General features: G+C 42.1%; 1 protein-coding gene across 2 annotated transcripts in view; it reads left to right on the top strand.

Moving 5' to 3' along the window:
- The window catches only part of Rpn6 (regulatory particle non-ATPase 6), a 39627-nt gene extending 23309 nt beyond the window's left edge, over window positions 1–16318 (top strand). For both annotated transcript variants that reach the window (XM_071589505.1, XM_071589506.1), the window contains exons 8-9: window positions 4087–4212; window positions 12601–16318. In XM_071589505.1, coding sequence (XP_071445606.1) covers window positions 4087–4212; window positions 12601–12831 — 357 coding nt within the window. In that variant the 3' untranslated portion in view covers window positions 12832–16318. The remainder of the gene's footprint in view (window positions 1–4086; window positions 4213–12600) is intronic.
- Window positions 16319–24803: the final 8485 nt, after the last annotated feature.

The raw sequence follows: 24803 nt of genomic DNA, 5'->3' as shown, positions 1-24803 counted from the left end.
TGCCTCACACCACACCAAGATACTCTGTCCAATATATAGACCAACTGAGGCGATAAAAACCTTTTATTTTCTTCAAATCTAGAGTGTACATCTATGGTTTTGTTTATCCTTCCTTCTTATTCAAAGTACTCCCTCTCAATTCGTAGTATGCTATGCCTTCTTATATTCCATCTTCTGCTTCTTATTTCCATTCCCCTGTTAAGTAATGAAGTACCCTCCTTTGGAAGTCCTCCTTCTTAATGCTGCAGTATTAAGGCTCTTCTTAGTTATCTGTCGTGTCGTTTCTTCTTTGCTATATTATATACTGTGTCCGTCTTCCCCACAAATCATCTTGTGCCCGGTGTGATATACAATGTCCCCTCAATATCACATTTTTAATTGCGTTTTATATTGGGATTATAGGAAAGAGTCACAAAGGATCTATTTAGAAAGAGGAGGATGATCAAGGGATCAGTGGTGATTGAATTTTTAAATGCCAGAAACAACGGGGAACAATCTAAATGCTCTGAATGGTGCATTGATTGTGTCATAGGTGTAAAGGTTCCATCCATCGCCTTGAGTCGGTTATAATAGTAGTGTCCGCTGTTGATTTTCCCGAATTCAGTTCACTATTCATCAGCTGACATCATCATTCGGATCACAGTTTATTATGACGATCGACAGGAAAGACAAAGGGGCCATTACACACACGATCAGTGTTGTCAAAGGTCAAACACGTGTATGGTGGTATTGAAGGCCTTAAATAGGCCTTGCTCATCCTCCTTGGCGTCTTCTTGTCTTGGCCATCTCTTTAAAACACTTGATCCACCTGAAGACGGACGTTTTCTACATCAGAGAGCAATATCACCGCATTAAGACAGCTATCAGTACATTTCTGAGTAGTAATTTCTCATGATAACTTTTACCTCAGCACTTCACCCATAATCAATTGATATGTTGATTCGTTGCTCTGTTGATTTCCTTCTCAAAATTCCATTTTCAGACATCAAACAGTGAAAAACTAGGATAACAACAGCAGTTATAGCATAACTGGCACACCATATAACGCACAGCTCAATGATCTTCCACCAAGCACACAGGAGACTGGTCCTCATTGGGTCTTACATAAAATTAGCGCCGCTATACTGTGGGCACGGGGGAGTTGCTATATAGTCCCCATGTCACGGCCTCCCAGATTGCACCGAGTGCGAATATGATGATTGTAAGATCTTAGGAGGAAAATATCCGGGTACATTTCACGACAATACCCTCGAAATGACTATATTTACAAAGGATAAACTATTTTTCTCAAATCCAAGACACAGTCTAAGACACTTAACTCATTGCTGACTCCATCCATAGCTAAATAGAGGACTCGGACTAAATATTTAGGAAAACCAACTGTTTTTCTAGTTACCACAAATTGAAGCAATCGTTATGGAACACTGAAGATATATTAATGAAAAACAGGAAAATCGGGCGGTTACCAAGTCAAATGTGTGACGTACGGGATAAATTCTACGTTGGACTTACTCATGGAAACGTTTTAGTAGAAGTAGTTTTATAAGAGGCGGCGACCAACAGCTGAGGTCATTTGCGCCACTAGGGGATGGACAGGAAAAGATTGAAGGGTGGAAAGAAACCCGGCGTCGGCATTAGCCTAATCTAATAACGAAAGGTGCCAAGGGGTCTGCAGTTTAACATCCCATGTGATGGACGGCGTACTCACTCAAAATGCCCTCCACGTAGGGATACCTCTGAAAAATATTCAACACCGCCACTGGGACTTGAACCCGGGCCCTCTGGGTGGGAAAGCCAGTACGTTAGCCCCAACACCATCTCGATCCCGCTGGAAACGTTTTGAAACGATACGAAGGACAAATCACCTACCACAAATGCAAAGGATCTGGGAAATCCAGTTTTGCAGAGCACTTAGTCACAACTGGGCAAAACAACACGACATGAAATGGAGAATGTGGAGCTATTGGCTGTTAAAGAAATAATCTCAAGAAAAGAAGAACCTAAGGCCAATAAAAATAATTACGAAGAACTCCTATACTGGTACTCCTATACCAGTATTTCGGTCACCAGGTGACCATCAACGGGGAGAAAATCAAATAGGGCACTTGAACTTGGAGGAAGAATATGCACCAGGCACTGTCCAAAGTCAAGTTATATTAGTTAAGTATAGGAGTTCTTCGTAATTATTTTTATTGGCCTTAGGATCTTCTTCCTTGAGATTATAACACGACATAAGTCGGTTTAAAACTACTCGAAGGAACACCATAATCATTTGTTGGAGGCGTACATAAGTGTTGTATCAAATAAACAGGAACAAGATCTGATGAGTAGCGATGGAGTGCCCGTCCCTTTCCAAATCACTGTCTTTGGAATCGCCCAAACCAAGCATTTTGAACGCTATCATACATTCCGTCACAGTCATGTATTCGTTCCCCTCTCCCTCCTTATTCTAATGATCGTTCATTGAGTCCCCTTCACTCCTTTCCCCCCTCCTCCATCTCCCCTTTCCCCCTTCACATATACGAGTTGGTTCTATAAAAAGCATCAGGCAAGATTTCAGACAAAAATAGATAAATGTTTCACTAGATATATTAGATTAGCTCAGGAGACATTACCTCTCTCTGTTAATGTTCACTCCAGAATAGTACTTATTTGATTAGATCGTAGATTTCCGCGGCATTCGGATGAAAGACTCTCAATTCTCAGGATGCCACCACGTAGATTGTTTTTTGGACAACAGTTTTGCCTGTCTTCCAACGAGCGTCTTCTGGTCGAAGAGCCAGGACATTCTTTTGGCCACGTTTATATATACAGGGTCGCACCCAAAAGTGGTAGGACTGCTTTTTTTACAAGAATTTCATTGACGATATACTTACATCGACTTAATAATCTTCAAAGTATGCTCCTTGAGCTGCTACACACTTAGTATAACGTTGCTCCCATTCCCCCCCGTACGCCCGCTGGAAATTCTCTTTGGGGATGCCGTTGATGACCCTCGTTGAAGCCTCTTGAACAGCCTTAATCGAGTCAAAACGTCGTCCCTTGAGCTGTCTTTTCATCAGGGGGAAGAAGAAGAAGAAGTCCGGTGGTGCCAGATCGGGAGAATAGGGCGGGTGCGGCAACGTGGCAACGCCGTATTTGGCCGTTGCCTGTCGGTCGATACTCAGAATTTTCGGCACCATCTTGGCGCGCACCTTGCGCATGGCCAAATCCTGTGAAATAATGCGTTGGACGTTGGATGCAGACAGACCCAACTGGTCTGCAATTTCTCCACCGGTTAATCGTCGGTCTGTGTCCTCACTCTGTCCACATTCGTGTTGGTTCTTGCCGTCCGGAGCGATGGTCGTCTTCAATGAGCTCCCTACCCTCTTCAAACAACTTGTGCCCCTCAAATACTGTGGAACGGCTTAAGGCAGTGTCCCCATAAGCCTGCTTGATCATATCGAGGGTCTCAGTTGCCGTCTTCCCGAGTTTCGCACAAAACTTCACGGAATAACGTTGCTCTAAATTCAGATTCATTTTGTTTTTCGATGCGGACAAAAAACCTTCACTAAAAACGGTGTCCTCACTCAACGACAGCCCGCAGGCGACTGAGGTTGGTGTCGGTCTGTTGCTAAGAGCCCCGTCCACCTTACCCTGCCAGGCAGACCCCCCTCCACCGCTCCGTTCGCGTCAGAGAAAATCAGTCCTACCACTTTTGGGTGCCAACCTATACATCGATGATGATAGTGGCTCTATCGATTGTACTCCGCTCTTGAACTTAGGCATCTCGACCATTTTAAAGGTTTATTTGGACTGTTTACTAGATGCCCATGGTTTTCAAGAACGCCTATTGCAACCTACATTTGGACTACGATATGGGGAATATTCTAATATTGAAATTTGTCCGGATTTAAGCGTTGTACCCTGTGTCGAAACCTAATTTGAAACATTCTGACAACGGGACACTCCGAAGTTGCAAAATTACAAAATTCCTCTTGTAAATTTTCTTGTAAAACAACCCTCCAGTATGTTGATTTCAAGCAATTGTTTTGATGTCGTACCTGTGCGTATTTAAAGGTAATGCTCTCGCTTTTCTCCGGACAGGCGGTGAAGAACTTCAAGGCGGAACTGGAGGAGGACCCAATAGTGAGGGCCCACTTGGACACCCTCTACGACACCATGCTCGAGCAGAACCTCTGCCGAATCATCGAGCCGTACTCCCGAGTCCAGGTGAGTGGGGTAGCGGTGCCGCGGAAATTCATTCCACGGCACAGCTGGCAAACATAAGAACTGTTTGCCAATTTACAGTTTTCAAGAGTGGTCTCATGGTTTGCGAAACCGTGTCGCTCTGTTTGGTTTTGGCTGTGCCGGAAAGTGTTCCGAGTATTCTCAAAGCTTTAGGAATGCCGCAGGTAGGAGGCTAGTTTGAAAAGTAAAGTAAAAATTAAAAAATTAAGTAAAGTAAAAATTGAAAAAATCCAAACATACTTATGTCCGCGATAATTAATAGACGAGTATTGCAAAAATAGATAAGCCTGGGAGGTATGCCTTTCTAATTGCATTCTATTTTGTACTTAACTGCTACTACGAAAAGTGAAGAGTCAGGTGTGATGTTGTGGAATCGAGACATAATGAAAACTTCGTTGCAATTTTCCACAGTTAAAACTTTATTGCCGACCATGGTTTCGATACACTGTATCATCATCAGGTGAGGAAACCCCCCCTTCCCCCCACTCCCTCCGCCCCTGCCACCCCTTCTTGTAGCTTGGTATATATATCCCTTCTCCTTGTACTTTTCCTCACCTGATGATGATACAGTGTATCGAAACCATGGTCGGCAATAAAGTTTTAACTGTGGAAAATTGCAACGAAGTTTTCATTAACTGCTACTGTTCCAGTTATTTCATCTCATGAATCCATGACAAAAAGAAAGAAACATGTAATTTGTATACTTCATTCACTCTAATACGTAGCAATTATTTATTCTAATACATGGTACTCTGGCATTGTACGTAGAGAATGTGATATTATGAAGACGTGCGTATAGATATACGTTGATAGGATGGGTAGATCACCAGTATTCAACAAATTCTCCACCAAAATCACCATTAAATGAATTGGGTACATTTATTATGTCTTCAGGCACATCACCAAGTTCACCCTCCGAAGTTCACTCTTCCTCATCCTCTAACACTGGCGTTGAAGCAATTTCAAATCCATTTCGTACACAAGTCCCTCTTGACACCCTGCCAACTTTCCTCCATGACCCACTGGCTCATTCCTTCATAAGACACTCTTTCAATCCTTCCCGATTGAGTGTAGTCTTTCTAAAAAGACATCTTTCAATTTTCCCAACTAGAGCGTTACTTTGATTTAAAAGATATACTAATGGATTAATTCCTTGCAGCCTGGATATTTCCTTTTTCTTTCTTGAAATTGATGATTATTTCAAGCTTAAACAACACTGCGTACGATTTCCTTCCTCGTGGAGTAATATTCTCGAGAAAATTCTGGATTACATTTGCTTGACTCGATTCAGTTTTGGAACAATTTATATGTCGGGGGCACTTTCGTAGAACTTGGGAAGTTGAAGACCACAAGAACAGTTAATGACCGATACTTACAAAGCGGAGTAAAGCAAAACGATCGAGAAAATTCCATTTCATTCATTCTCTCATTATTTTTATATTTGCTTTGCCGAAAGTTAATTTTATACGGCAAATACAAGGGCAGACACAAACCTATGTCCCGTTTCGACTTGCGAATCATAGCGAAAAAGCAATAAGGCGGTGTCATATTGTGTTGGCTGGTAAATAATGTTTATTTCTTGATCCGTCTGTTGTTTGGAATGAATTTCAATCGCCTGGCTCTAATCTTCTGTATACTCAATGGTAGATACAGGGTCGCACCCAAAAGTGGTAGGACTGATTTTCTCTGGCGCAAACGGAGCGGTGGAGGGGGGTCTGCCTGGCGGGGTAAGGTGGAGGGGGCTCTTAGCAACAGACCGACACCAACCTCAGTCGCCTGCAGGATGTCGTTGAGTGAGGACAACGTTTTTAGTGAAGGTTTTTTGTCCGCGTCGAAAAAAACAAAATTAATCTGAATTTGGAGCAACGTTATTCCGTGAAGTTTTGTGCGAAACTCGGAAAGACGGCAACTGAGACCCTCGATATGATCGAGCAGGCTTATGGGGACACTGCCTTAAGCCGTTCCACAGTATTTGAGTGGCACAAGTTGTTTAAAGAGGGTAGGGAGCTCGTTGAAGACGACCATCGCTCTGGACGGCAAGAACCGACACGAATGTGGACAGAGTGAGGACACAGACCGACGCTTAACCAGTGAAGAAATTGCAGACCAGTTGGGTCTGTCTGCATCCAACGTCCAACGCATTATTTCACAGGATTTGGCCATGCGCAAGGTGTGCGCCAAGATGGTGCCGAAAATTCTGCCATGGCGCGCTCGTCGTCAGACAGCTCCTGGCCAAATACGGCGTTGCCACGTTGCCGCACCCGCCCTATTCTCCCGATCTGGCACCACCGGACTTCTTCTTCTTCTTCCCCCTGATGAAAAGACAGCTCAAGGGATGACGTTTTGACTCGATAAAGGCCGTTTAAGAGTCTTCGACGAGGGTCATCAACGGCATCCCCAAAGAAAATTTCCAGCAGGCGTACGGGGAATGGGAGCAACGTTATAGACTAAGTGTGTAGCAGCTCAAGGAGCATACTTTGAAGATTATTAAGTCGATGTAAGTATATCGTGAATAAAATTCTTGTGAAAAAATCAGTTCTACCACTTTTGGGTGTTACCCTGTATATCCACGGGCAATTATGATTCCATCTATTCATTGGTTGTTAACATCTAATAGTACATGGATATAGACGACACTCATTATACGAACAGGTACACACAGATTCGCGGGCTCTATACATGTTCAAGATAACTATGAAGCCTTGGGGCACGCAGTTTCTATGCCAATTCAAAGAGAACCACCAAGTTCTGGGGGCACGTTAATCAACGATTGGAAAAGGAGGGTAGCAAGATGGGGCAAAATGTAAAATTAAGGTGCAATTGAAGTTTTGAAATCATGTATTTAATTTTCCAACATAGTCACCCATCGTTAAGGCAAAACACACATTTCTCCCGACAACGTGTGACTAGTTTTGTTTAATTTCGCCACCGACAAACCCTTCCGACTCTTCTCGAATCTATTTTGACTTGTTGACATCTACGCCTTCATCTCCGGATCGTCCGAGGTGTAACGATTATTACCCTTTGAAGGTATGTCTCTATCTTTGAGTTGAGAGGAAGGAAAAACAATAATTAAAATAGACAAAAGGCATTTGCAATATCGCATAAGGGGGAATAAGGAGGAGGGTGTTTTGGAATATCGGTTCAAATGTCTAATTGGTTTCGTAGAAGCGTCTCCAGTTGGCAACGAGCATTGTATTGTCTTGTTTGAAAGATTACTATTGGCTGGCCAGGCTGCTGTCTTTAACAAATGACAAACTCGATGTCAGAGGTGTTTTAGAATCTGTATACTACCTTGGTCAAAAATTTCCTTGTATTTTTAATTTTCTGAATAAATTCCGGGAAATTTTTGATCAAGGTAGTATATATATATATATATATATATATATATATATATATATATATATATATATATATATATATATATATATATATATATACTACCTTGATCAAAAATTTCCCGGAATTTATTCAGAAAATTAAAAATACAAGTTTATTCATCTAAATCTATATTGTCCCCATCAAAGTAATCCCCATCGACTGCAACACACTTATGCCAGCGCTTGATCCAATCCTCGAAACATTTTTTATATTCGGTTTTCGGTATGTCCATCAGTGCTTCCTGCGATTTTTCCATTACTTCCTCTCGGCTGCTAAAACGCGTTCCCCGTAATGGTTTTTTAACTCGATTGAACAGAAAGAAGTCACAGGGAGCCAAATCAGGTGAATTCGGTGGCTGTTGGATGGTATTTGTTGCATTTTTCGTCAAAAAATTACGAATAATGATAGCACTGTGCGACGGTGCGTTATCATGGTGCAAAATCCACGAGTTTTCTGCCCACATTTCTGGTCTCTTTCGGCGAATTGCTTCACGCAAACGTCTCATAACGCCCAAATAATACTCTTTGTTTACTGTCTGGCCTTCTGGCAAAAATTCATGATGCACTACACCGTTGTAATCCATGAAAACCGTCAGCATTGCCTTCTTTTTTGACTGAAAATGACGTGGTTGTTTTGGTCTCGGCTCATTTGGTGAACGCCATTCACTTGCCTGATGTCTGGATTGCGTGTCGTACTCATAAACCCACGTCTCGTCTCCAGTAATGATCCTTTTGATGAATGTGGGATCGGATGCAGCCTCGCAAATCATGTCTTTTGCGACGTCAACACGGTCTCTTTTTTGCATGAAATTGAGGTCTTTTGGCACCAACTTTGCTGCTACACGACGGAAACCCAAATCATTAACCACAATGTCTTGGGCGGATCCATAGGCAATGTTCAAGTCCTCCGCTATTTCTCTGATGGTTAATTTGCGGTTATTGACCAACATTTCTTTTACTTTATCAATTTTGTCACCGACTTTCGATGTCGATGGTCTGCCACTGCGTTCATCATCTTCGATTGACTCACGACCACTTCTGAACCGCTCGTGCCACTGGTAAACGACCGTTTTTTTTAGAGAATCGTTGCCGAAACACTTTTCCAACATTTCCAACGTCCGTGCGCCACTAAATCCGTTTTTTACGCAAAATTAAATACAAGTTCGTTGTTGCAAATTTAAATCCATTTCTGCAATTGTAAAAAATCGCCAACACACACAGAGATAGATGTACTCTTGGCTACGTAACTTTTGCAAATGTCAAGTTATGACACTAAGATTTAAAGGGAATATCAACAACAGATGTACCAATTTAACAAAAAAAACAGAACTAAAATCGGAACGATGGGAGCGCCACACGGTGGTTATTCCGGGAACTTTTTGATCAAGGTAGTATATACCGAGAGGGATTGAACGTAGCCCCTCAATCCGGAAAATCGGTCACTTAAACTCAGTGGGCACTTCAAAACAGGCTTTCGTCTACAATTATGGCTATTCCCAACCGTAAAATTATACCACCCATCAGATAAACCGTAGACCTATCAACACCATCTTCACCTTAATAAACAGCCTTTGAACAACGATTGGATCTCAGTAGGAGTCACTATTCAATAGTCAACGACCTCAAACCTATGCGAACATGCGTGATGAGGTGGAGGGAATATTAGTTCCACATGCCACCTGACAAGGATTGCTTCTGGAGGTAATTTTGTGTGTGGTATCCACAGTGAGCATGTAAGTTTTAAGCCATACAGGCTTCGTCCGGAAAATAAGTGTACTGAGCTCAGGGAAAAAAATTTATTACACTTTTACATATCTTAAGCTAATATTCCTCAAAATAGGACCCTTGTGAGTCGATACACTTGTTCCCGCGGCGTTCCCATTCCTGGAACGCTCCCGCGAAGGCATCATCGGGAACCTCTCGAAGACACGTCGTCACGGCCTCTTTGACGGCGTCCAAAGTCCCGTATCGCGTTCCTTTCAAACTCCTCTTTTTTCTTCGGGAACAGAAAGAAGTCCGGTGGTGCCAAGTCCGGGCTGTAGGGCGGGTGCGGCAGCGTTGCCACGCCGTGCTTGGCCAAGAAGTCCGACACGACAAGCGCGGCGTGAGACGGCGCATTGTCGTGATGCAGCCGCCAGATGTAATTGCTCCCTAATAATCTCGTGCACTATTGTTTTTGGCACATTACACTGCTCTGCTATCATCCGAACACTAAGACGACGATCAGAGTTCAGTACATCGCGAACTTTTCGCACATTTTCGCCGGTGAGTGTCGTTGATGGGCGTCCAGGCCGTGGTTCGTCGTCGACCTCTTCTCTGCCCTCCACGAACATCTTGTGCCACCGAAAGATCATGTTTCTGGACATGGCTGACTCCCCGTAAGCCTGGTTAATCATACGGACAGTTTCGGTAGACGATTTCCCAAGCTTTACCGCAAATTTGATGGATTGACGCTGCTCCAAAAACTTTGGCATCGCGTTCCGTGACGTGGGTCGAGCGTGGAGGTTCGCGTTAACAGAGCTCCTCACTACACCACAGCTCAGAGCCGACTGCCTTTTTCAGCGTCGCTTGCCAACATACCCCCCTCCAATCGCAGCCCGTCAGAGCGGTGCTGGGCGCGCCTGGAGCGGCGGGAAAAAATCAGTACACTTATTTTCTGGACGAACACTGTACAATCATAGATTTGAGTTGTAATGAGTTTCAAGTTAACGGCTTTGAACCGGAGAGGTCTGCTTCTATGTTTGTTGCATGTGGGCGCGAGAGATAGCGGGGAAACGCGAATTGAGTCCACTTTTGGTGACGAAGGACGGAAAACTATAAAGAGTTAATTCTGGATTAAATCTCTCTCTCCCAAGTCCTCCAAGTTTCATTGCAATTAGAATAGTACTATCAATCAATTGGGTTTTGAAACTTTGCAATGGACTATGTCTGTCCAGTACGTACGCGAGCTGAGATAATTGAATACTTGCTTTAGATTTAGTCGTATACACATTGATGGTCTCGCTGTTGTCCTGCCTTCTTATTCCAAGTACCCTCTCCCATTCATTCATTCATTCGTAGTATGTCTATCAATGCCTTCTTCTTTCTTATTATTATATATTCCATCTTCTTCTTCTTCTTCTTCTTCTGGTCCATTCCACTGTTTAGTAATGAAGCTTCTTCCTCCTCCCATTGAAGGCTCTTTTAGTTTTCTATCACGTCGTCTCTCTGCTTCATCATTGTGTATCTTCTCCACTCATCATCTTGTTCAGGAAGCATTATCACTGCATTAAACAGCCGTCAGTACCTTTCAACTTAATTTCATATGATAACTTCAACCATCGCATTTCATCCGTAATCAATTGATATGTTCATTCTCCGCTCCGTTGATTTCCTTCTCCATTTCCATACTCAGACGACAAACAGTAAAAGTAACAAGAACAACAACAGAGTTACTGACTAATATAACTGGCATACCATTACACACAGCTCGACAGTCAACCAAGTACTGAAGAAGGCCCGTTGGGTCTCGAGAGTCAAACTAGCACTGCTACACTGTGGGCACAGGGGACTATAGAGTCCGCCAGTGTCATGCCCTGCCAGATTGGTCACCAGTTCACATATTTATTGGGCAGAGTACGTATCTCGTAGTTGCTAAAACTCTTTAGAATAACAGTGTCATTCGTGAATGTTGGCATACCGATGTGCCATCTCAGGCCCTTTGCCATGCTTCCGGTACACTTCCCGTACCATGGCATCAACAGCAGGACCCTTATTCAAGGCCCTGTTACATAATCTCCAAAGTGGTCGCAAATGGTACTCAAACTAAGGGTCGTACTTGGGGCGTACTCAAAGATTCAATGTCTCGTCACGTGTAGACCAGTTGTTCTGAATACAATCCGGGTCACAGTGGTCCAAGAGGTCAAAGAGGGCAAGTTTGCGGAAGACACAAGCAGCAGTCTTCCTTCCGACGGCACCTTTGAGGGGGACCCATCTTCTGGCAAATATCAATTATGGGTAATTACTATTTTTTGGCAAATTTTCATTACTGGGATAGAAATTAAAACTGGTTGCACTAGTGCCGACATCTTGTGGTGATTCCATGAAACCATTGTATATATACCATCGTGTTAGGATCTAGATTTTGCGGTGGCTATCCACTAAGAGGGCCGGGGGTCCTCTTAAAGATCCTTCTACGATGGAAAAACAAAATCTATTCACTAAATTACATATTTCCGGAATCGATTAATGGCAACTTTTCTAACACTCAACGACCAGAGGTATAAATAAATACTACGGTATATACACGTTTGCTGGTTCATCTATAAATACCCTTAACAAAACTGAAAATACAACTCTTATCCTTCTATTTATAATAAAAGTACCATTAAGAAATTAAAGCCTTGAAGGAATAAGTAGGGGATCGAGATAGTGTAAGGGCTAACGTACTGGCTTCCCACCCTGAGGGCGCGGGTTCAAATCCCGGTGGTGTTGAATATTTTTCAGAGGTATCTCGATCCCTACTTGAGGTGTGCTCTGTGGAGGTCACTTTGAGTGAGTACGCCGTCCGTCGGATGGGACGTTGAAACTGTTTGACCCCTTGGTGCCTTTCGTTATGAAGAGTAGGCTAATGCCGACGCCGGGTTTCTCTCTCCACCCTTCTTCATCCGAGCCTGTCCATCCCCTCTTAGCGCAAATGACCTTAGCTGTCGGTCGCCTCCCCTCAAAACTACTGCTACCATCGTGCTTCTAAACCGAGTATTATTCTTTTTAAATTAAAATAAAAAAAGGATAATTCAAAGATTTAATTTTAAAAAATGAATGATTTCAATCATCTCGAAGAACGTGAATTATAATTGAAGACTATTAAATGTACTAGAGTTTACGAGATATTTACTAGGATACCCTAATAAATGGAAACAGAACAAGGTGGTACAACGCAAGCAGATTTGCGCAGCGAGACGGTTGGTTGTTTAAGTGATTTGATTGGTCCTTTTCTGGTACCCGGCAGGTTGACTACATTTCTCAGTCGATCCGGCTGCCCGTGGCACAGGTGGAGATGAAGCTGTCCCAGATGATCCTGGACCGCAAATTCCATGGCATCCTGGACCAGGGCGATGGTGTCCTGGTGGTGTTTGAGGAGACGCAAGTGGACAAGACGTACGAGAAGGCCTTGGAGACGATCCACAACATGGGGAAGGTCGTGGACACCCTGTACCAGAAGGCCAAGAAGCTCTCGTAGAGTAGACACACCTCGCAACCGCCCCAACCGCAACTCTCACCACCATCTTAGGCATATTTTTTTAATTTCTAAGAAAATAAGAGTTTTTTTATAAATATATAAATGAATATATTATATAAATATATTAAAATATATCCATAGGCTGTTAACGGTCTCTCCCCTCTCATCCCCTCTCTCTCTTCTCTCTCCAATACCGTCTGAAACCGTGAACACCTTTGTAAATCGCTCATTGATTCAACTGAAGTCTCCCTAGGTTGCGAACCACAGTTTGGTGAATTTGTATAAAATACATTGGAGAAATTTTTGCATGTCATACAGCAGTCGGGGGAGTTATTTTTTCCCTGATTTATCCGACTTTTTTAATTCAAATTAAGTCCCCCTCAGCAGCGAACCGCGGTTCGGTGAATTTAAACAAAAAGCACTGGGAAAATTTTGCTTGTCAAATGGCATTTGGGGAATCATTTATTTTTTGCTGATTGTTTCCAACCTTCGATTCCGCTTAAATCCCCACTAGTTGCGAACCGCGGTTCGGTGAATATTGAACAAAATGTACTGGGAAAATTTTGCCTATCAAACAGCAGTCTAGAGTTATTGATTTGTTGATTGTTTCCAAACCTCGATTCTACCTAAAGTCCCCTTAGCTGCGAACCGCGGTTTGGGGAATTTATCAAAATGTACTGGATAAATTTTGCCTGTTTGAAAGGAATGTCAGGAGTTATTTTTTGTTGTTCATTTATAACTTTTGATTCAAATAAAGTTACCCATCAGCTGCGAACCACGGTTTGTGAATTTCCATTAGAAATACTGTAGAAATTTTGGCCTGTCGAACGGCGTGTCTGAAGTTATCGTTTTTCTGATTTTTTCTAAGTTTTGATTCGACTATTGTTCCCCTAAGCTACGAACCGTGGTTCGGTGAATTTGAACAAAATATACTGGAGAAATTTTGCACGTCAAACAACATGTTGGGAGTTATCTTTTTTGCTGATTTACATCTTTTGATGCAACCAAAGTCTCCTCGGTTGCGAACCGCGGTTCGGTGAAAATTTAACAAAAAATACTGGGGAAATTATGATTGTCAAATGTTATTTTGGGAGTTAATTTTAAACTAGTTTACAACTTTTGATTCAACTAATTTCCCTTAAGCTGCGTACCGCGGTTCGGTAAATTTGACAAAGAATTTTTCCAGTCAAATGCCATGGTGCAAGTTATTTTTTCTGAGTTTTTCCGACTTTTTTGATGTTGCATTCTTGTACTCTTGGTTAATTGACTTATTTTTTTGTGATCTTGAGCATCCCATTCCGGCAGAACATAAAATTGAAAACCGTAATGCCTGGTATCTTCGGCATGCTCCTTGTTTGGGCAAAATATAACATTTCTGAAAAATTTTCATGCGAGTATTCCGTTGCTATTGATTTTTTTTGGTTTTTCGGTTAAATTTTGTTACTTAAATGAGATCCAGAGAAGAATAATTTGTCAAATGAATTATTGGAATGAAATTTTTTAAACCGGTCAAAATCCGTTAAAAACCGTAAATACTCTCTCTTTGCTTTTTGCAATTTAAGCTTTTCACATTTCAAAATTGACTGTAGTAATGATTAATGTATTCAAACTCTCCTTTGCGTATTTAAATTCTGTTTTCCAAGTCTTGCTCTTAATTTCAAAACAAGACAAGTTGTACGACATGCGTGATCATTTCATTTTTTTAAGGTTTTCCGTGCAAAATACCTCCATAAATTACTTGCATTGTCCATTGTCGCTCGTCAAGATCTCCCCTCTGCGCAGATGTCCCACTGGAAAGGACTTTATAATATCTCATTCAATTCTCAAAGGGCTTTTGCGCAGAAAATTCATCGTACAAAGCATCCCGAAACGCACTGGATGGATGGTATTTCATTATTGGGCGGATATAAACTTGTTGCAGAAGCATTGTTTGAGTCATTACAGGGGCTCAGAAACATGTTTTGACCTCCGCAGAAAGGGGTGTTCGTTAGATTTGAATCTCTGGCAACGGTTGCGTGGATCTCTTTGTTAATATTAGCGCAAAACCTTTCCGGATTTGCTGTGGTATGTTGCGTCCGGAGCCTGTCTAGACCCAGCATCGTCGATCCCTTGCGTATTGTCATTTGTGAATGGTTGAATCAAACCCGAAATATTAGTCGCGGTCTTGCGTTGCGTGGTTTGCGTTTTGCTCGAATGGTTTCCGAAAATTGCGTGAACAATTGTCCTATGATGTTCGAGTTTTCTAGCCGTATAAACGCTTGACTTGTTTATCCATCTTGTCTCACGCGCAAACGAATCAAAAGAAACAACACATTCAATTAGCGGCATGATGTCCTTTTGCCTTGCGTCAACCGGGAAACATCGCTACAATGCTTCGTCTAAGTGGGGTCTACGTTCCATTAGATTTTGGTTGCTGTAACGTTGTTCCAATGCGCAACGACAAGAGTTTGTTTGTATTGGATGTCATAGGGTTTCAAAATCATTATTAAACCTCGGAAAAACATAGCGCAATACCCCTAATTAAGTGTCCTATAAACATATCCGTAATTGCGCTGCCCAGGTGTCGATATTAGACCGTTGTTGCGGTACCTTCGATCAACGCTTGCGTTGCATTTGTTGAGTAAGGTGAGTTTGTTTCAAATCACTGATTAATTTTGGCGTCTGTCTGACATTTAAAGTTGAGTTCCGCGTTGACGGTCCATTGGTTGCTAAGGTACACAAATGCGGTTCAAAACGGCATCCCATCCCGGTTGTCGAGTCAATGCAGGTTTGGTATTCCATAATTTAACATAGCACTGGTCGAAAGTGCGGTTGTGGCACCTGATTTCAGTTATTTCTTCCATCCGGTACCATGAGATTGGTACGATTCGGTATCCTTGAGTGAGTTTGTCTCAGTTTGAAATTTTATGGAGGAGAAATACTCTCTTAACTCTTCTGTAACGTTAATTATTTTTATGAGGATAATAAATTTGTGTTTTTCCTGATTTTTTTTAAATTTGTGCCGCCATTGAGGGCATAGGAATTCTTATAGCCTTGCTAAGAATTGGATTAATACTGATGTGCATTTTGGTACGCGGACCGCTTGGCTGTGCCGGAGACAGAGGTGGTGTCCTGGGGGGGACACGGTTGGTTGGTCAATGATGGTATTTTGGAGATTTTAGTGTGCCGAACGTGAGATATATCAGTCCGGTACTGGACGCCAAGGTGTCGAAATGGCACGGTTTCCTTCCCCATTCCTTCCGGTACGATTCGTTCATTTGATTGTCGAGCTACATCGAGTCTGACGGTGTCAGTCGATTGTTTTGGCGAATTGTCACCCCCCTCCCATTCCACCCCTCCCATTGCCACTTGCGAAATTTGAATTTGTAATTGAAATCTCTCTCTCTCTTGATTGTGTCATTGTTTTGTCTGTAAGATGTTGATGGAAATGTCTTTTTTTTTGGGGTTTTTTCTGTAAATAAAGGCTAACGTTTGGTAACAAAACTAATTTGGTTGTTTCTTGTTTTTCTAGATCAGATTATGTGTGTTTGTAATGTTGTATACGTCCCAAAGGTAATGAAATTATCTTTTTCTAAATTAATTCATTGAATAGATTTGCACAAACTCTTAATATTCTTCAAAGTACTCTTTCCTTTGGCCTCCACTACATATATTTTTTCCAACTGACTGCCATGATACCGGTACGTGCCCTAGAGGGCATCTTTGGTGAACTCTCTCGCTAAAGGTATTCTAGTCACAGAGGGGCTGATCGCATCTCTTCTGAATGGACCATAAGACAAGTTCATTTTCAGGGTTCCCTTAATCAGAGTCTCTGCTAGGTGACGTCAGGACTAAATACAGGGTCGCACCCAAAATTGGTAGGACTGATTTTCTCTGGCGCAAACGGAGCGGTGGAGGGGGGTCTGCCTGGCAGGTTAAGGTGGAGGGGGCTCTTAGCAACAGACCGACACCAACCACAGTCGCCTGCGGGCTGTCGTTGAGTGAGGATACCGTTTTTAGTGAAGCAAGTTTTTGGTCCACAATGAAAAACAAAATGAATCTGAATTTAGAGCAACGTTATTCCGTGAAGTTTTGTGCGAAACTCGGGAAGACGGCAACTGAGACCCTCGATATGATCGAGCAGGCTTATGGGGACACTGCCTTAAGCCGTTCCACAGTATTTGAGTGGCACGAGTTGTTTAAAGAGGGTAGGGAGCTCGTTGAAGACGACCATCGCTCCGGACGGCAAGAACCGACACGAATGTGGACAGAGTGAGGACACTGCTGAACACAGACCGACGCTTAACCAGTGAAGAAATTGCAGACCAGTTGGGTCTGTCTGCATCCAACATCCAACGCATTATTTCACAAGATTTGGCCATGCGCAAGGTGTGCGCCAAATGGTGCTGAAAATTCTGCCATGGCGCGCTCGTCGTCAGACAGCTCCTGGCCAAACACGGCATTGCCACGTTGCCGCACCCGCCCTATTCTCCCGATCTGCCACCACCGGACTTCTTCTTCCCCCTGATGAAAAGACAGCTCAAGGGACGACGTTTTGACTCGATAAAGGCCGTTCAAGAGGCTTCGACGAGGGTCATCACAACGGCATCCCCAAAGAAAATTCCCAGCGGGCGTACGGTGGGGAATGGGAGCAACGTTATACTAAGTGTGTAGCAGCTCAAGGAGCATACTTTGAAGATTATTAAGTCGATGTAAGTATATCGTCAATGAAATTCTTGTAAAAAAATCAGTCCTACCACTTTTGGGTGTGATCCTGTAGAGGGATATGGCGGGGGAAGGGTGGGACAGTTATGGCACCAGAAGTTAGGCCAGGAACTAGCGGACTCATAGTGCATTGTGGCAAACACCTCTAGGTACTAGCTAGGCACAAACTTTCCTCATCGCTTCTAAATCTTCAGTAAACAATTCGAAACACACGACAGTAAGATGACATGTGTTCAGTTCAATTGGCACAAACCATCTTCATACTCAATCGACGGTCAAAGTTAAACATTTGTGTCGAACACTGTTGTCCAACATTTTTGTTGGTTTTAGCTGGTTGAGCATTGGCTGTAAACAGAGAGCGTTGTTGTTTTTGTCGTGGTCATCTTCTTCTTACTGGGCCCTCCTTAGTAGGAGGAGGCCTTCTTTTAAACCACCTCTAAACTTGAGTTAGAGTAGGACAGAGCACAGAGTCCTCCCTCTCTTTAAGTAAGTAAACCTCACGTATTCATTTTGTTACATTCTCCTCTCCTCTCAACAGAGAGATTTCTTTGATTTCAGTTTAAAAGAACCATAACTTAAGTGTAATCGCTTAACTTTGCTCGACAGTGGATGCCATTTATTATTCGTGACACTGTAGGGGCACAGAAGCTTTACAATAACTGACGTATCTGCCACTTCCACAGCTTTGAGAGCACTGAGACTTCTTCTGTGGCAAAGCTTAGCATTCCCCCCACGTACTACAAGTTGTTAGATATCACTCCAATCAACAGGAGCGGCACGGGAAATCCAATTGCATTACTTATGGAACGCACCCTGTAAACCATATCACATACCAGATTGACGTGGAGTTATTATTTCAACAAATGAGGTTTGTATGTGAAAAGTACCGGTGACATTTTTTTAAAACCCTGTCATGTATTGCAATGCCAGAAGTGCTGGATTCATCAGAGGGTCAATTAAAATGGTGTTATGTGGGCAATGATACGCTGGTATTGCAGTGTTATTGGCATTTCTACTGATAAGCAGCCATCGACAGTGAGCACACTTATATCACTGAATGTTTGACAATGCTAAAAAGATCTTCATAGCTAAACTTATCCTCCCACTGGACGACCAGAAGATTAGTGTCTGCCTGCCTGTGAGTGTTAAATGAATATATTTTTAAAAACTTATGAATTTACGGATGGGTAAATATTCCAGTCGGAAGTTACATTGCTAAACTTGGCTTTCAATAATTCTGCCGTCTCAACGATGACTGGAGTGATAGTTCCAAGTCTTTTATAATTGAAAGTATAGAGATTTTGAGTCCTGGCAACCATGGGGCTCGGCCCAATCGGCCGTGTGTCGTGCCCGGCAGCGGGGGAGGCAAGGCTTCCCCGGTCGTCATCCCACGAAACCCTTGCTAGGGAAAACCAGCAGCAGCAGGACAGAAGACACAGGAGAAGAAGACCACATTAGTTAAAATAGGAACGTGGAATGTTAGGACAATGCTGAGGACAGGGAAATTGGAGAATGTTAAGCGAGAGATGGAAAGGGGAAATATAGATATTTTAGGTCTATGCGAGGTGAGATGGAAAGATAGCGGGGATTACTGGAGTGATAAGTATAGAATAATATACAGCGGTGGGGACGAGAGCCAACGAGGGGTTGCCATAGTATTAAATGAAGAGGTAGGAAGAAGCATAGTCAACATAGAGCAGGTAACGGATAGAATACTACTAGTGGAGATAAAAGCAGAACCGACGAACTTAGTTATTATTCAGGTATACATGCCACCGAGCAACCATAAGGAAGAAGAGGCCGATACCAGTTAGAGGATATAATCGCGTGTGTGTTCCTTCAGGGAAACATTTGATAGTGATGGGGGATTGGAATGCGAAGGAGGAGATGGTGATGAGGTCGGGGACTACGGTTCAGGCACGAGGAATGACCGCGGGGAGAAAGCAGTTGAGTTCTGCAAAGGAGACAGGGGTTAGTCATCACCAACACTTGGTTTAGACACCACAAAATACACGTTGGTATGAATGGAAACAAAACTCGTTTGGTTATTTCTCCTTTCTCGGTGAGAATTGATGCTTTGGTGTTTGTACTGTGGCATATAAACCATACCACATACCGGATTGTCAAGTAAATATTTTTTCTAGATACGAATTTTTTCTATTGTGTTCCTTAAATGAGTGAAAATCAATTTCGAGCAATGGTGTGCTATCAGGTTTTCCTGCTTCAGACTTTGGTGACACAGTGCAACGGAAACTCTTGCTAAACTTCAGCAGGCCTATGGAGATAGTGTTTTGACTGAAGAGCCCAGGTTTTGTCGGTGGTATAAGGCATTTTCAGATGGGAGAGAGTCGATTGAAGACGAACCATGAAGCCGAAGTCCTTCTTCTTCGAGAAAGAATGAAAATGACGATAGAATCCGGGATCTTGTGTGTTCAGATCGTCGGTTGACAGTCAGAATGATTGGGGAAGATTTGTATTTGACTCACCTTACCACCGTTCATCAGATTTGGACCAAATGAATTAAGGATGAGATAAAATCTGTGCAGAAATGGTTATCATAAACCTTTCTCGAGACCGAAAGGACCAGTAGCAGTTTTAGGCCGGACTAAAACATTCCCAATTGCTCCTAAACCTCTTTATTTGTCTTACTTAAGTCCTTGAGACTTTGTTTTCTTCCCCGAAGTTGAAAAATCACCTCTATTTGAACTCATTTTGGCGGGACAGTCCAAGAAAACATTCCAACCGCTATGACGGACCAGCTGGAGGCTACTCCAGCAGTATCAGAGTTCCAGCACCGCTATAAGGAGTAGAAGAGTACCATCTCCGGCCCTGTGTGTGGCCTCGGGAGGAAGTCACTTTGAAAGGTGAAAATATTAAATATTTGTTCTATTTAAATTGAAACATTAAAAAAAAAGTCAAATCTCTTAACTTAAAATACAGATGTCTTACCTGATACCTATTCTTTTGTGTTCAAGGAGAATATTGTCTTAATAGATTGAAGAATTAGTTCATTTGATTTTGATCGTTGATTATACTATAATAAATGTAGTAATGGGATATACGATCAGTTTGAGGACATGATCGCGTGTGTTCCTGCAGGGAAACATTTGATAGTGATGGGGGATCACACAAACAAAATGACCTTCACGGAGCACTACTGGTCTGGTGGCATGCGGATGTAACATTCCCCCCATTCAACACGTATTCACAGGTTTGAGGCCATTTGATAATTCATCCAGTGTAGTTTTATGAGAGGCGGATGAAGTATTTGAGACTAGTGTAGCGAGTCTAAGTGTGTGATATATATATATATATATATATAATATATTAAATGACATACATATATATATATATGTATGTCAATATGGAGAGTTTATAAATAGCGTGCCGTCGATCGAATTTCCGCCTTCACCTAATCATCGTCCGAGGTGTAATGATTGTTACCCTTTGAGTTATGTCTCTCTGTGAGTTGAGAGGAAGGAAAACCATAATTAAAATCCCAAAAGGCATCGCATGAGGGGGAATAAATAAGCAGGAAGGTGTTTTGGAATATTGGTCAAATGTCTAATTGGTTTCGCAATGGCCCCTCCAGTTGCCCGAAAATTGTCTGTATGGCAACGAGCGTTGTATTGTTGTCATGTTGCTAAGATTATTATTGGCTGGCCAGTCCAATGCTGCCATTAAAAAAACACGACAGACTCGACTGCAATATCGTATGTGATATACGCTTTTGATGAGTGATTCGCCTTTGGTCATTTTTCAATGTTGGATATACATTGAAGTGGGAGAGTTTGAAAAACAAGAAGAAAAAGGAGTAGGTTAGGCGCGATGTACAATAGAATTGCCGAAAATGACGAGGCGTGGGCAGATTAATGGAAAGAGATTGAAAAACTATATTTCAAAAGGTGAAAGAAACGACCACAGATTCAAAATAAAAAATAAGGAGGCAAAAGAAACTAATTAGGAAAAATACTCTTTTTTTTTTAAAGAGAACTCTAAATACTCTTTTTTTTGTTTGAATGGACCCAGCTGCCTTCCTGGAGGTTTCTTTGAGCCCATTCCGTCCAATTTTACGAGTTATATGAATAAAGCAGCCTCTGTGGGTGATAAACTTCATTGCAGTTACTATAATATTGCTTTCTACATGATGTAAACGGCATTTAGTATGTGATGTTTTGAAGTTTGTTTGTATGTGATGTGGAAGTGTCATTTTACCTAAGGATATTTCGATTCCTATCTGTTTTTCTAGCGCGTCTAGTGCGTCTATGTATGTATTTTTCGTTGTAAGGGTGATAATTTGACCAAACTTGACCGTTGCCACCGGGAAAACTACCTAATTACGACGTAATTCTTAAATAAATAATACTAATAATAATTTTGAATCAAATCTTCGATAAGACGAGTTAGCGCGATGTTTATATATCTTCTTACTTCATCTGCATCTCAAAATACCACACTGGGTGAACAACGTAATGACGTAAAACCTGCAAACATGCGTGCTAAGATGGCATGTTACTTCCACATGCCACCAGACCAGGAGTGCTTCTGAAGATAAATTTGTTTTTTTGTGGTCTACCAGCATGTAAGTGCATTGTTTTTTAAAATACAATGGATGAATGTAATAGCCTCAAACCTGCGCATGCGTGTTGAGGGAGGGAATGTTACTTCCACATGCCACCAGACCAGGAGGGCTCCATGAAGGTCATTTTGTACGCGTGGTCTACAAAGCATGTAAGTGCATTGGTTTTCTAAAATACAATAGATTAGTGTAATGGCCTCAAACCTGCGCATGCGTGTTGAGGAGGGGAATGTTACTTCCCCATTCCATTAGACCAGGAGTGCTTCTGAAGATAAATTTATTTTTGTGATCTACCAGCATGTAAGTGCATTGGTTTTTTAAAATAAAACGGGTGAATTTAATGGCCTCAAACCTGCAAACATGCGTGTTAAGATGGCATGTTACTTCCACATGACACCAGACCTTAAGTAAACCTGGAGGTCATTTTGTTTGTGTGGTGTCTACAGTGAGCATGTGTGTGTGTTTGTCTGCGTATTAGTTTTCAATCTCCTACCCTCGGAATAATTTCTTCTAATGCCCTTCATACTTGCTTCTTTTTATTGTATTCAAGTCTTCAATTATCACTCGTAAACATTGGTCTCCGCAATGAAGGCCGAACGAAAAGTTCGAGTGCAAAAGGAAGAAAGAGTTCAATTCAACGTATAAATTGTGTTTCCATTCCTAAATGGTGTCCCACAGGTAACAGTTTTAGGACCGCTGATATTTCCGAAGTAATAACAGCATAAAAGCTTAAAGTTACAATTAGCTGTTAATTCTGTCACACCTACTGTCACAGTAACATATAATATCACGTACGCATATATATATATATATATATATATATAATATGTATATATATATATATATATAATATGTATATATATTTCTCTATCTTCCGATGTAGACGGAGCAGAATTCCGTCCAAATTATGAAGAAATAACGTGTGAGTGTTCTTCTTATGTGTTTCTATATTGTTTGTTGCTGTCCAATTTATTATATATATATATATATATATGTATATAATGGGCTGACACAACATAACACAAATAGAAAAGAATAGACACATATAAAAGAACACTTACACGGTAAATTGTTCGAGCTTTCGGCCCTCTCAGGGGCCTTCTTCAAGAGAGACTGAAAATATGCTATGGATCAGGAGAGGGGAAAGAGTTATGGGCGTGGAGGGGAGGTGTGGAGGGGAGGTGTGGAGGGAATGCTGGGAGGAAAATTAAATATGGCGGTTAAGGGTGGGAATTTTAAAGGAACGGAAGGATAGAATGTAGGCGGATTCACGAGTTCTCACCTCTATGTTGGTAGCTGAATCAGGTAGGGATTCTAGGATGCTGAGGGAAAAACACTGGTCGAATGAAAGGTTGTGGGAATTGGCGTGTGAAGGGATAGGAAGAGATGAGAGTGAGGCAGAATTACAGGAGTACCGGTGATTATTCATTCGGATGGATAAGGGGGTAATGCATTCACCTATGTAGAAGGAAGTGCAATGTTTGCATGATAAAAGATAAATAATATTTTTTGAGAGGCAATTAGCGTGGGAACGAGGTGGGGGGGCTATGAGGGGATGTAGGGAGAGGGGAGTAGGCATAATAAGAGGACAGGTTTTACATCGGGGGCGGTTGCAAGTTGGGGAAATATTGGGAAATTTGTCACGGGGGGGCGCCAAAGGGTTGGTGGATCTCAGAAGGTTTTTGAGATTGGCGGGTCGTCTGTATGCGATAGATGGGCATTGGGGTAGTAAGGATGAGGTCGCGTCATTGTCATGTAAAATTGGAAACAGTTCTTTGAGGAGGGTTTTCAGTCTGTGTGATCCGGGGTAATAGGTGGTGCAAAGGTTGAGTCCTGCGTCAGATGTGGGCTTGTTATCCCTAGCTGATTCAGCTACCAACATAGAGGTGAGAACTCGTGAATCCGCCTACATTCTATCCTTCCGTTTCTTTAAAATTCCCACCCTTAACCGCCATATTTAATTTCCCTCCCAGCATTCCCTCCACACCTCCCCTCCACGCCCATAACTCTTTCCCCTCTCCTGATCCATAGCATATTTTCAGTCTCTCTTGAAGAAGGCCCCTGAGAGGGCCGAAAGCTTGAACAATTTACCGTGTAAGTGTTCTTTTATATGTGTCTATTCTTTTCTATTTGTGTTATGTTGTGTCAGCCCATTATTGTGCCGCTCGTATGAGTTTTTCCGGACAATCGTTATATATGTGTATATATATATATATATATATATATATATATATATATATATATATATATATATATATATATATATATATATATATATGCTTTCGTAGACGTAACACAGAAGTGCCGAATAGTACAATACACAGTAACACACAATATAGAAACACAAAAAAAGAAGAACACTCACACGTTATTTCTTGATATTTCGACGGAAACAATCCGTCTTCCTCTGAAGATATAGAAGTAATGACTGCTGGAGTTGTTGAGGTGAGGGGTGCGAGAGAAAGGGAAGGGGGCCAGGAGAAGGGGAGAACGGGAGGCGAAGGAGGGGTGAGGGTGGGCTTCCACAAAGTAACAATTTTAGGCCACTCCCATCAGTGAACGACATTGAGGCCCGGATGCTGATAGGCCATACAGATGTAAATGAATGCCAATTCAAGGGTTTTTAATTGTATAGGGTTATCGGATGTGGGAAGGGAGGCCAGGACGGAAACATTGTAGCACAGGTTGA

Source organism: Hetaerina americana, unplaced genomic scaffold, assembly GCF_022747635.1.
Source record: "Hetaerina americana unplaced genomic scaffold, ioHetAmer1.1.p SCAF_39, whole genome shotgun sequence".
Taxonomy (NCBI): Eukaryota; Metazoa; Arthropoda; class Insecta; order Odonata; family Calopterygidae; genus Hetaerina; species Hetaerina americana.
Note: the sequence above shows the minus strand (reverse complement) of the source record. Positions and strands in the feature narration are given on the sequence as shown.